The 14,809-nt window shown below is 31.6% G+C and overlaps 1 protein-coding gene across 2 annotated transcripts in view; it reads right to left on the bottom strand.

Moving 5' to 3' along the window:
• The window catches only part of Arid2 (AT-rich interaction domain 2), a 178,919-nt gene that overhangs the window by 75,463 nt on the left and 88,647 nt on the right, over positions 1 to 14,809 (bottom strand). For both annotated transcript variants that reach the window (XM_078014843.1, XM_078014844.1), the window contains one exon: positions 985 to 1,118. In XM_078014843.1, coding sequence (XP_077870969.1) covers positions 985 to 1,118 — 134 coding nt within the window. The remainder of the gene's footprint in view (positions 1 to 984; positions 1,119 to 14,809) is intronic.

Below are 14,809 nucleotides of genomic sequence, written 5' to 3' on the forward strand. Positions count from 1 at the left end.
ATTTCAATTATTTAAAAAATCATCAGGTGAAGACTCTTCTAATGAAAATTAGAGATTTTAAGAGATTTGATTTCTTTAGTCATTACTGACTGTGTAAGAATATGGAGTCAAATTCAATATGAAAGAAACTTTGAAAACAAGACAATGTAAAAATAAAACAAAAGAGATGATGATACCGACACAAATGAGACAGCTTAAATAGACAGCTATAAAGACTGCCATCAGTACCAATGAATAATAACTATTTAGAATAACTACAATTCTGTAAAGAATATAACTTTGAAAAAGAAATAGCTTTTTTTTTTTTAAGGCCAAATGCTGTTGATAAAGAAACAGATGCACCTTATCTCCCTAAATCTTTCTTCCTAGTCCTCATCATCAGTCCTAATCCCCAGATCCATTAAAAATGGGAACCCCCTTCAACAGTATTCAGAAATATTAGACTCTTGAACTGCTTATTTCCAATTTGAGTTCAGCTCTTTTTAACTACAGATTTCTCTATAAATGGTACAAGGTGACTTAAGTAAAATATTATTCCTGATATCATGGCAGGAAAGTAATAGAATAACTGGAAACATTTCTGATAATTTGAGTGTTGGAAATTACAGAATTGTAGAAAATCTAGTAGACCCTATATGAAAATTCTTGGCTTCCCTAATCTTAAAATGGACCTTCCACATCTTGTTTTAGTTCAGTATAAACTGATGACCAACCAATAAGAAATAAAAATGTTTACAATAAAGAAGAAACTTTACTTGAAAGTGTAATTGATTTTTTAACTTTTAAAAATTCCTGCAACTAAAATTCTTGAAGAACCTTTGAGAAAGGGCCCTGATAATAACTAAATAAGATTCTTTGAAAGGTGTAATACTTCAACACCTAGTGTTTCCAAGTGAAAAGTAATGGTCTAACTCATTGAATAATGTCTATTTTCCTAGTTCAAAGCTGTGGAACTATGCCCTTTTAATTTCTAGTGATATTTACCTGACACACTGTGTTGCTGGTAATTGTAGGAAGATGGAATTGCACCAATAGGAAGCTGTGGCTTTGGATTGCCTGGTGGTACCTCATCATCATCCTCCCCAAAATGATGAACTTTCTCGTACTTTTCTAGATAACTGGAATAGAAAAACAGCACAGCAAAGATTTAAAAACAGATTTGTGTCTTTTTAAAACTCCTACCATATATATCTGTTTACCTTTTCTGGGTGTCCAAAACTAGTAATAATAAAGTACCACAAATTTCTTATATTAGTGGAACAGTAATCTCAGTTTATCAGTAATAATTGCAGATAAACTCAATGCAATTCTTACAGTTTTTACTTTCAGAAGAGCAGACCACTATTCAATTAAAATTATAAAAGTAAGTAGAGATCATCAAAGAACAACTATTTATGGATGAATAGCACTATATTTGTTTGTTTTAAGTTATTTTTGGTCACTGTAAAAACCAAGTGAAAATTAAAAGATTCCCTAATTCTAGACTATCCAATATCACTTACCAGAGATAACCACAAGTTCATATACAAATGTCAACATATTTTCTGTGAATATTTTCACGTAATATATTTTAGAGATCCAAGTATGTCCATACATACTGTACTACTTCATTCTTTTTAATAGCTATAAAGTATTTTATTCTACTAATAAACAATAATCTAGGTCATGATACATTTAGGCTATCTTCAGTTTCGTATAAATCACATGCAATAAGCTTAATCTGCTCATTTAAAATGAATATTTTCTCTTTATAGACACCGGATATGATAGGTGGCATGGACAAGAAATTCTGACCAATTTAAAAGATAGTTCTTGTATCCTCTACTATATCATCATTACTGGATATGACCAATCCTAATACTAATTAGAATTAAATTTTCAAATTCATAATCTAAATTGTCACTACCAATTCAAAATAATATTCCAAATAAGATTTTAAAATGAGGACACAATTAGTCAAACCATGTCAAGCACAACATTGTATTCTAAGATACCTGCTACTATAGTTCACAAGTAAGAAGTGAAACTGATTTATATACTGACTTAAATTTACCAAAAAAAAATTCTGTGTGTGATTATTTTAAGGATCAATCATTCTACCATTTGTGATCCAGACAGATGCTAAGTTCATTGGCAAATTTTTTAAAAGCCCTACAGTTACCCACCCTTTGCTGCTGGGGAGACAGGTAATAGGGGAAAGAATGTCAATGGACATATGAAGAAGTACTATCTTATTTTTATAATCAGAACTTAGTTTTTAAGGCAGAAGGAATAAAAGCTATAATTTTATACAAATAAAAAAACTAATGACTTGGAAAATCATACTACTACTCATTTTTCCTTCCCAGTTTTTAAAAGCAAAATAATTTATATTCTCAAATCTGAAAAGAAATTAAACTGTCCCTTCCCATTTCTTCCCAGTCCATTCTTTCCTTGTTTTCCATGTAAGCTCAATTGGATCTGAGAACTCTATCCCAGAAGGCAGCTTGCTAACAAATGCAACCCTGTTCTTCACTACTACAGAGTGGCAGCGTAACACCGCCAAGACATATGAACAAATAGAACCCCTGAGCATTCACTCAGAAAGGGATGCACCTGCACATGATTCTATCTGATCCAGAGGCTGTCCCCAGCAGAGGTTACAATTAAAAACAAACAAACAAACAAAAGACAAAAGAGGGGCAGTTTATACTTAGTATAAACCAACAATGAACTTAAATGGGTAAATGAATCAAGTCTTTTAAAAATTATTATTAGGGAAGATATTATAGAAAGAAGGGTATGTATAAATTTAGACATAAAAGCAAACTGGAAAATATCCTAAAAAATTATGTAACATTTTTTTATGAAATTAAAAGATAGTTTCACATGAAATCACTTGGTCATATTGAGCATATTCTAGATGGTATGGTCTTTTAGAATTGACAACTCATGGAGGAATGGTTAAAGACAGATAAAAGATAAATAATCTTTATGAAATAATCAAATGAAAGAAGAGATTTCAAAATTTTTAAATCAAAATATTACAACTAAATAGTGTGTTTAAGATGCTTTTTTTTTAAAAAAAGACACTCTTTGCAAACTTCTTGCTCATGAATGCAAAAACCAGATTTAAAATGTTTATGTTTTTTATTACTAGTAAATACTGATAAACTTTTCTTTCCTCCTAGAATACCCAAAATGAAATGTAAGCAATATGCAGAACAGACACCAAAGTACTATATACTATCATACATAAAAATCTCATAATGCAATTTTTTTAAAGGAGAATTTTTTTAATATTTATTTTCGGCGGACACAACATCTTTGTTTGTATGTGGTGCTGAGGATTGAACCAAGGCCACACGCATGCCAGGCGAGCGCGCTACCACTTGAGACACTTCCCCAGCCCATAATGCAATTTTTCAGAAGACTTTGTTAAAATACATGACTTTTGGTCTCTTGGGATAGTCTAACAATATTCCTCCAAACAAACTTTTGTACAGGTCCAGACTCTGGAAATTTAGATTTAGGCCAATTGTTACAATTTTTGAAAATATTTCTCTTGTTTGAGGGTCAGTACTTGTTCTCATTGCCATCATTACATATTTTCTACTGAGATGCAAAACAGGTTTTGGTGTCCAGCTCAGATCTCTTGTCTCTCTAAATAAATAAGCACAGTCTTTTATTTTTATTTTTTGAAGAGTTTTGCTTCTAAAAATTAAAAGGTATTAACAGGCCAGAGAACACAGCTAAAATACAAATTTATATTTCAAAATACGTCTTCTGATTTAATTTCTTAGCATGACCTTTCACTTACCCACCAACAGATCTACTCTGTTCACTCATTAAACTACAGATGTGAAACTACCCATTTCTTTATCTTTTTTCTTGAAGTCAATGACATTATTTTGAACAGGAAACATATTAATCAAAGTGTTTATTGAACTCCTACTATTAATCTTCCTAGTATATTACATAATTAACTCAACTCGTAAAATATTAGAATCCAGATAGCAATAATTCTCTCATCAGACAAAGAAAACCTAAATTCAATATTAGGAATAGTTTCAGGAAGGATGAACGACATCTTCTTCCTATATTCTATGCCTACTTTTCTTCTGACTTAGAGAAAGGTGGCAAATATAAAAAGGTAGTATATAATATAGAACTTAAGTGTGCTGGGTTTGGTGATGCACACCTATAATCCCAGGACCTCAGAACTGAAACAGGAGGATCGCAAGTTCAAGGCCAGCCTTGGCAACTTAGAAAGGTTGGCTCAAAATTTTTAAAAAGGAAAGGAAAGGAAAGGAAAGGGAAGGGAAGGGGAGGCGAGGGGAGGGGAGGGGAGGGGAGGGAGGGTGAGGGAGAAAGAAAGAAATCAAACACTGGAAAATTAAAAATAACATTATGTAAATTCTAAACCTATATACAAATCCTATATACAAAAAAAGAGAGATTAGCATGAAAGTACCTATCAGCAGACATCAAATCATGATCAATCTTGTTTCAACCAATCCTTTCCAAGATTATTTTAAAACAATTCTCAGCATAAAATTTCATCTACATTCTTGTGGTAGGATTCTGAGAATTAAAAACACTAATAACCACTACCAATCAATAAAACTATTGATTATTGTTAGATCAAGGGGGAAAATTAAATGTGAATTGTGAAAACACTTCCATGTGAAAACCTTTTGAAACATTACAGGAAAAGATAACAGGACTCATATTTAGCTCTCCCCTTAAATCCAATTGAAATGAACTTTTAAGAGCAAATATAATGTCTAAATTGGAAACTTTTAGAAATTCTGGTACATTTAAACAACTGAAAATGATCTACAAAGCTAACTTACAAAACATTTTTTGAAAGTACTAGTGTAGTCTACTGGAATGTGGAAGAAATCCTAGATCAAACCACATTATAGAAAAAGTTCAATTTATATTTCTTTTAGCCACCAAAAAAGCTAGAAAATGTGAGTGTATGTTTCATAAGGGGCCAAATGACAACTATTTGGGGTTAAGCAAGGTGATTTTCCAAGGAAGGAAAGTCCTTTAGAAATGTAAACTTTTGTAGATTCTTTTGTCAAAATGAGCCCAAAGACCCAAGAATACTGGGACACTGTGAGAAGCACTATGGCATGGAAAGACTCATGTCAACAGGTTGGGGACCTCTGCTAATACAATATACTTGCAAATTCAAGATTCAGTACCAGGCACAAAATCAGTATGGTGGCTTGGAAATCATATAGGTAATTAAGTTTCTCTGCTAGGATTTCCCTAAAAAAAGAACACATTAAAAAGCAGATTTGACAAAGTAGAAGATTACACAAGTAATAGGTTTGAGAAACTGGTATACATGGAAAGAGAAAATTAACTAAAATTTGATAGACAAAAATGAAAAGACAAGTAAGATAAATGAGAGCATAAACGTCAGAAGAAAAAATTTAAAAACTGGTGGTCCTGAAAGAGACCAGAAAAAAGTAGAGCAAAAGCAAACTTTTAAATTTCTGCACTAAGCATTAAGCCTTTACTTGAAAGGCTTAACGTATGTATCAAAGAGCTCCCTTGGGATGTGGTGTCACTATGTATGTGTCATCAGGCAAAAATTAATGAAAGGAAAAACTTCTCAGATATCTTAATAAAATATTTAAGCTTCAAAGAGAAGATTCCTGGAACTATCCAGTATCACGATCTCCCCTACAAAAGTTACATGGGACATTTGAAGTAGGCTATGACTTCCCGTCACAATTAATAGACAATAATTTTTTTAAAATGTCAGAGTTTGGAGGAGAAAGGTTTTTTTTCACAAGAATTCTGTACTCAAACATGTTTCTCATCTAAGACAACAGAAATCTACCTTCAGGTAAGCAACAATCTGGAAAAATAAAGCCATATGGCACTCAGGGGTGGGGGCAGGAATAGGTACTATAACTGATAGATGAATCAAAATTAAGGAATTGTTAGAAAAACAGTAGGAGGATAGTTACGAGAGGCAGTGTAACAGAGAAAAGAAGAGATATTAGTCAAAGAATAGAAACTTTTAGTTTAAGATGAATAAATCACCTGGCGCGGGAGCACATGCCAGCGACTCAGGAGGCTGAGGCAAGACCATCACAAGTTCAAAGACAGCCTTAGAAACTTAGCAAAGTCCTGTCTCAAAAGAAAAAAATGTGCGGGAGCTGGGGATGTGGTATTCAACGTAGCTCACTGGTTAAGCACCTGTGTTCAATTCCCCAAACCAAAAAAACAATAACAACAACAACAATAAAACCAAAGATGAATAAGTCTGGAGGATTTAAAATAAACTATGGTGACTATAGTTAACAAACTCAGTTGTATATTTAAAATTTCCCTAAGTATTTCCACCACAAAACAAAAACGATAATTAGGTAAGTGATGTGTTAACATGATTGTGGTAATCATTTCAAAATATAAGTATGTCAAATCATCACATTATACAGTTTAAAAATCATATAATTTTGTCAATTACAACTCACTAAAGCTGGAAAATTTAAAATATTAAGGAATGGTGCAGTAGCACAAATGATTGAGAATGAGCACAGAAACTAAAGCAAATTTCATTGATAATTTTTAAAGTGGAATATAAGCCAGTGGGGTGGTGCACACCTATAATTGCAGCGACTTGGAAGGCTCAACCAGGATGATTGCAAATTTGAAGCCAGGGTCAGTAATTCAGTGAGATCCTATCTCAATAAAAAGGACTGGGGGTATAGCTAGGAAAGTGACCCTGGTGTTCAATCCCCAGTTATCACAAAAAAAGGGGGTAAATGTGTAACTATTAAAATAAGTTAAAAATACTATTCCTGATATGAAGTTCCAGGCCTTTTCCACGAAAATAAGAAAAGAAAAGAAAGTAGTAAGAAGAATTAAAACTAAATTATTCTGTGTATTAACCCTTAGTTTTACTGACATAGGAAGAATACAAAATGGGTTATTCTCACAGTTAATACTAAGTGAAATATGTACTTGGCTATATCTCTAAAAATTTTTCAAGAGTTTAACAGCAAATCACTATAGGAAAATAAAAACACAAATGCATATAAGTAGCTAAAAAAATGAGAAAATAAAAAATACTCTATGACATAGTAATTCCACCTTTAGAAATATACTAGAGAAAACACTGGAAACAAAACAAATACCAAAAATGATAGCATAAATAAAAACAGTGGTATATTGATACAATGAAATATTATATGAAAGTGAAAATTAACAAGCTGGGTATGGATCTATATGAGCAGCCATCAACAATGAATATATTAAAAATCACTTTAGAAGGTTACTTTGTGACTCTCTATTTATAATGCTAACATGCAAAAATTTTAAAATACATTTTGAATAGTCCATAAGCATATGGGCGAAAAAAATCACCAAAAACAAGACACTTATCACTTAGAAGACAAGCTAGGGTGGACCCCTCTGGAGATACAATAAAGAAAAACAAGAGGCTTCAAATGATATGAATTAGGTTATGTTTTTCTTGTTTAGCTGTGGATAAATCTACATGCTTTATGCTGTGTGTATACAATGTATTTCACAATATAAAAACACAAAAAAGCCAGTAAATTTCAAACTTTCAAAAAATAAATATTTCTATTGCTATATAAAATATAAACAATCATGGAAAAAGATAAAGTTCCCTGAAAATTGTAAGCTAGTAAAACTTCATAAACTTCACAGAAATTGCAATGAAAACAAATGCACAAATAATAGAAAAACCAATCTAGTGATCTATATTAAACATATACATGCAAGACACTATTGCATTTCATGTTGACTGCAAAAATCCAACAATAACTCAACATTGAAATATTCATAACATTAACATCACCTGTAGGTCAAAGAAGAAAAATTACATGCTATAAACAGAGGATGTCAAATGACATTTAATAAAATGATGCAACTATGAATTGAAAATATTAAAGAAGAATTCTGAAACACTTCTATTTTTTTTATTTCTTCTATGACCCCTTTATTATGCAACTCAGAGAATTCTCACATCTTTTCCATACAAGCCTTTTTAGGACTTCACAATCTACCCTAAGCCACAGTTCTTTCTTCTGTAGAAGATAGTCCTTCAAAGTGGAGCATATACCCAAGACTCCAACAGGGAGAGACATTTAATTTATGGATTGACACTGCCTCTTCCCTCCCTTACTCAGGTATCACACAAATCTGAACTAAACTGACAATGAAATGAACCTTATCCTAGGTTAACGCTATTACTTTTTGTTAGGTATAAACAGGCAAACTTTTACATTTATTTCAGCAATGTTTTTTAAGACAGTGAAACCTGAACAAGTCTTTTTAAAAAGATCAGCAGATACTATTTTAAGTAAGTATGTTGACAAATATTTATGAGTCTTTTCAGAGGCATAACTTCTACATCACTCAGGAAACACTTCTTCATTTTCTCATGATAAAAATGGGTAAAAATTAATACATGGAAAGATGGCAACAACACAATATTGTTGGAAAATGATAAGAAAACACTACAGGAGATATGAAGAAACAAGGATTAGAACAAATTATGTGTAAAAGGTTTCTATTTAGCTCAATTCAACAATAGATTGTTCTAACATATATGTTTTACAGTATTTACAAGATTCTTATTCAAAAATGAAATACACAAAGAACTACTTTTTGGTGAGTCATTACAGGAAAGCTGTACCAAAGAAGATACATTTTCATAAGTAAATATTTCCAGAAAATCATGTCAATTTTATACTAAGAATCACAATGAAGAACCAACTTTAAATTAGGAAAGTAAAGAAGGGTAGGAGATAGTGAGAAGGGAAAGGAGAAAGAGAAAGGAAAATTACAGGGTAAGAATAGACAAATGAAAATAATTTATTGCATCATTCACAAGTAGGCCAATTTACCAAGGAAAATGGAAGTCAATAATGCCAAACGTACTATAGAATGTAGTAGTAAATTTGTTGTTGAAAATAATATATTTTCCATACATTAAAACATTTCCTGTGTCTATATTGAAACAGGAAAAAGAAATTTTCCAAAGTATTTAAAAATCTTCCCTAATTTTTGGCATATTTTGAACTCTTTAAAATCAACATTTATATGGATGGAGTGTCAGACTTTGAGGAAAGTCACAACAAAAATACAAAAAAAATTATTGTTTACATATAAATTATTACACCAATTATTGGTATGTTCCTTCATTTGCTTTATCAAACAGTTGACTCTCAGTATCTATAAGTTTTTGCAGTTGTGGATTCAACCAGCCACGGATAGAAACTATTTGGAAAGAAAAACTATGTTAGCACTAAATATGTATACACTTTTTACTTCTCGTTATTTCCTAAATCATACAGTACAATAACTATAAAGCATTTATACTGAATTAGGTGTAAGTAATCTAAAGATGATTTTAAAGACTTGGGAGAAAATATGTTCAGATATATGCAAAACTACTTTATAGAAATCAATCTCCCCAAACCCATACAAACACAATTGTTTTCCCACCAAAACTATTTCAAATTATTTTTCTTTGTTTTTCTTGACCTTGACGGTTTCCAGTAGCAGTTATTTTGTAGAAAGTCCCTTAATTTGACATTAGACATAGAGAATGCATTTTTGTCAGGAATAGCACAGATAATTGGTATCCTTAGTGCACATAGGGGTAGGCACATCATGTTAATCTGTCCAGTTGTCAGTGTCATTTACTTTGTTAAGGGTGGGATTATTTTGTTAATCTTATGATAAAGTTATTTTTTACCTTTAGGAAATAATAATTTACAGAAAATAAATTTAAAATTATTTAAGTATCCTACTCCTTATCAAATGTTCACCTACCAGCTTTATAATCCATTGATGACTCCTCACTAAATCAATGACAGTGATTTTTCTAACCTCATTATTACTGTGATAGAGATTTTTCTATCATTCCTCCTACATTTCTTAATTAGCTTTCTATTTTAATTGACCTCTTTATATCTTCTCCCATTTATTTATTTTCCACTTATTCATACCACCATGATTTAAGATTCTTCTAATTCATGAATATTACATCCCCATCATATTTAGCCTAATTTTCAAGCTGTCTAGATTTGGCTACTGCTTCCTGTAAATATCATCCCAGATTTGGGCAGTATGAGCTCCTTGAAGCTGGCTAATGCATCCTTTTGATACACCACTATCATTTTTTGAGTGGGTCTTTGCTTTATATTTATGGCACAATAAGATATTCCAGACTAATTTGAATTTTCCTTATTCCAGCTCTAAAATCAGCTTTTTCCACAGGAACACAAATTTTTTAGAAAGGAACTGAATTAGAAACTAATATCTAGACACTAATTGTGCTCAATGCTTTAAAGGAATATTTGTTTCTCGACCCTTTCACTATATATTAGTAAGAAGTATTAACACATGCGTGTACAATGTCTTTTAAAAAGGATGAAAATAAGTTCAATGCCAACAATACACCATAGTTCTCTCTTTTCATATTTTAAATTTTCTTCTCCAATACTAACAAACCAGGATGATGCTATTCTCAAAAAGTTGCACATTTGCTCAAATCTATATTAAACAGACCCAGAATTCAATGTTTTTATAGTTATTTTATAATTAGATCAATGGGCATATCATTTGAAACTCAGATTGTTTCTGTTTTTCTTCCATTTTGGGTTAATACAACACATTCTTGTTAATTTTATCTCTTTAAATCTATTTTTATTTGCTTATCTTTATTAACTCAAGGAATCTGTTTTTGGTATAAAGCTAAATTTGTTGAGTAACCTAAAGCAATGATTATAGATAACGTTTTGTCATTTTGTTTTTTATGTCTTTGGTATTTAGTAAAGTCTGTATTTTTGTTCTGTGAGTTACATTTGTACTTATACATTTGCAATGTCTTAATCTCAATTTTTGTATTGTTTTGTCATCTGTCATGTCAATTTCAATAGTATCTTCTTATTCCCTACTACTGCTTTTGGAACAATTGTATACTTATTTTTCTTTTTTCTCTTTCCTTCTTCCTTTATACTTGCATTATTTTTTTCTTTCTTCCTTTTTTGTTAGTTGTAGATGGATACAATATTTTATTTTCTTATCTTTATATGACACTGAGGATCAAACCCAAAGCTTCATGTGTGCTAGGCAAGTGCTTTACCACTGAGCCACAACCCCTACTTGCATTATTTTTACTTTGAAAAACATGATTTACATATTATACTCTCCAAAATTTGTGATAAAAACTGATAGGCAACAAAGAAACATATTGAATAAATTCCACAAAAAATTTGCATAATTCAATGATTTCAAAACAGAGGTTCATAATTATGAACAATCTGTCCCAGTTCTTCATTCTTGAAACTCATTCCTTTATTTATAGTTTAAAAAGTGTCAAAATGAACAATATAGAAACAAACCTTTGAATCTACGTACAACACACTATTAATTTGAATTTTTTTTAAAAAATTGAGGCCTCCGTCTTAGAGAATGAGTAAAGCATTTACAGGAATAAGAAATCATTACAATTTACTAGGCTGCAAAGTTTTTTGTTGTTTGATTCAAGTGTATGTATGAAAGGGTTGAAGAAGCCATCAATGAAGTGATGAATCCTCTGAAAGAGAAACTAGGAAAAACTACCCCATTTACAATAGCCTAAAAAACAAACAAACAAACAAACAAAAACTTGGGAATCAACTTATTGAAAGAGGTGAAAGACCTCCACAATGAAAATTACTGAATGCTAAAGAAGGAAATTAAAGAAGACCTTACAAGATGGAAAGATCTCCCTTGTTCTAAGATAGGCAGAATTAATATTGTCAAAATGGCCCTACTATCAAAAGCATTATACAGATTTAATGCAATTCCAATTGAAATCCCAATGACATTCCTCATAGAAATAGAAAAAGCAGTCATGAAATTCATCTGAAAAATTAAGAGACTAAGAATAGCTAAAGCAATCTTTAGCACGAACAGTGAAGCAGTTAACTACACAATACGAGACTTTAAACTATACTACAGAGCAACAGTAACAAAGACAGCACGGTATTGGCATCAAAATACACTTCTTGACCAATGGTACAGAATAGAAAACACAGAGACAAAGGCCACATAAATACAGTTATCTCATATTAGACAAAAGGGCCAAAAACATATTGGAGAAAAGATGGCCTCTTCAACAAATGGTGCTGGAAAATATGGAAATCTATATGCAACAAAATGAAATTAAGCCCCTATTTCTCACCATGCATGAAACTCAACTCAAAGAGAACCAAGGATCTAGGAATTAAACCAGAGAACCTGCGCCTAATAGAAGAAAAAGTAGGCCCAATTCTCCATCATGTGGGATTAGGTCTGAACTTCCATAATAAGACTCCTATAGTGTAAGAATTAAAATCAAGAATCAATAAATGGGATGAATTCAAACTAAAAAGCTTCACCTCAGCAAAAGAAACAATCAGTGAGGTGAACAGAGAGCCTACAGAATGGGAGCTAATTTTAACTTAATCTCTAGATACATAAAGAACTCAAAAAACTTGACACCAAAAAGACAAATAACCCAATCAATAAATGGACTAAGGAACTAAACAGATACTTCTCTGAAGATGATATACAATCAGCAAACATATATATGAAAAAATGTTCAACATCTCTAACTATTAGAGAAATGCAAATCAAAGCTACTCTAAGATTTCATTTCACTCCAGTCAAAATGGCAGCTATTATGAAGACAAACAACAATAAGTGTTGGTGAGGATGTGGGGGAAAAGGTACACTCATACACTGTTGGTAGGACTGCAAATAGGTGCAGCCAATATGGCAAGCAGTATGGACATTCCTTGAAAAATTGGGAATGGAACCACCATTTAATCCAGCTATCCTGCTCCTTGATCTATACCCAAAGGAATTAAAAACAGCATATTACAGGAACACAGCCACATCAATTTTTATTGCATCACAGTTCACAACAGCTAAATTGTGAAACCAACCTAGATGCCCTTCAGTAGATGAATTAATAAAAAAATGTGATATATATATATATATATGAATATTACTCAGCATTAAAAGAGAATAAAATCATGGCATTTACAGGTAAATAGATGGAGTTGGAGGAGATAATGTTAAGTGAAGTTAGCTGATTCCAAAAAACCAAATACCAAATGTTTCCTCTGATATAAAATGGCTAATTCATAGTGGGATAGGGACCAGGAGCATGGGGGGAATAGATGAATTCTAGATAAGGCAAGGGCAAGGGATAGGAGGGGAAGGGAGGGGGCATAAGGTTATAAATGATGGTGGAATGTGATGGTCATCATTATCCAAAGTACATGTATGAAGACACGAATTGGTATTAATATACTTTGTATACAACGGGGGTGGGGGGGAGATACAAACAACAGTTAAGTGTTGGCGAGAGGACATGGGAGAAAGCCACACTCAAACATTGCTGGTGGGATTGCAAAGTGGTAAAACTAACATGGAAAGCAGTATGGAGAGTCCTTGGAAAACTTGGAATGGAACCACCATTTGACCCCAGTTATCCCACTCCTCGGTTTATAACCAAAGGACTTAAAAAATAGCATACTAAAGTGATGCAGCCATATCAATGTTTATAGCACCACAATTCATAATAGCTAAGTTGTGGAACCAACATAGATGCCTTTCAGTAGATGACTGGATTTTAAAAAAACCTGGTATATATACACAATGGAATATTACTCGGCATTAAAAGAGAATAAAATCATGGCATTTGCAGGTAAATGGACAGAGCTGAAGAATACTATGCTAAGTGAAGTAAGCCAATAAAAAAAATCATGCCAAATGTTTTCTCTGATATGAGGATGCTGATCCATAATGGGGATGGGGGAGGGCATGGATATGGCAAAGGAGAGGAAGGGGAAAGGAGGTAGCATGGGGATAGGAAAGACAGTGGAATGAGATGGACATCAGTATCCCAAGTACACATATGAAGACATGAATAGTGTGACCCTACTTTGTGTACAACCAGAGACATGAAAAATTGTGCTCTAAATGCATTATGCTGTTGTATACAACAAATATTAGAATTGGACTAAATAAAAAAATAAGTTTTAAAAAACAATGATTATTTTTTAATAAAAGTAATAATTAAAAATAATAAATCCAAGTATTTAAAAGTAAGATATTTAAAACAGAATGAAGACATATAAAAAGGCAGTATTTAAAATGTGTGTGGGGAATAATAGCATATTAAATTATTCATACTAGTATAACTCACTCATTATAGGAAAGAAAATGAATGAATTTTTACCTCATACAATCCTGAGCAAAGAGAAGGCAAGGTGGCTTAGATTTAAATGTAAGTTTTTTAAAAGAAGAAAATATAAGCTAATATTCATATAAATATTACGTTAAATGTTTAAATACATGTTAATTTACATTTCTAATATTGAAGAGTAGAAAAAGGTCCTTTCAGCATGTGAGATCAACCACAATAAAAATTAATATATTTCTTTAAAGAAAAGTTTATAACTTCTTGGGAAAAAATAATACAATGCTAAATATTAGACAACAATCCAGAAAAACAGTCTGTGTAATAAAATTAAAGATCTAGATCAAGCCATAGCAAAACAAGTCTGTGAAGCTAATAAAATTGATGACAAAGAATACTTACTAATGCAAAGTATTTTAGATGCTACAAATATTTTAGAAAATGTATATTATAAGTGTATTTAAAATATTAAACTCTTAAGTACACAAGTGCAAAGAAAATTGACATAAAGCATAAACAACAAATGTTGACAATTAGTGTTAGAAATATTTGATTTAAATTTACAAATTTGTTTTACAGTAAATGTTTTAA

The sequence above is a fragment of the Ictidomys tridecemlineatus genome, chromosome 6 (assembly GCF_052094955.1).
Source record: "Ictidomys tridecemlineatus isolate mIctTri1 chromosome 6, mIctTri1.hap1, whole genome shotgun sequence".
NCBI classification, from domain to species: Eukaryota; Metazoa; Chordata; class Mammalia; order Rodentia; family Sciuridae; genus Ictidomys; species Ictidomys tridecemlineatus.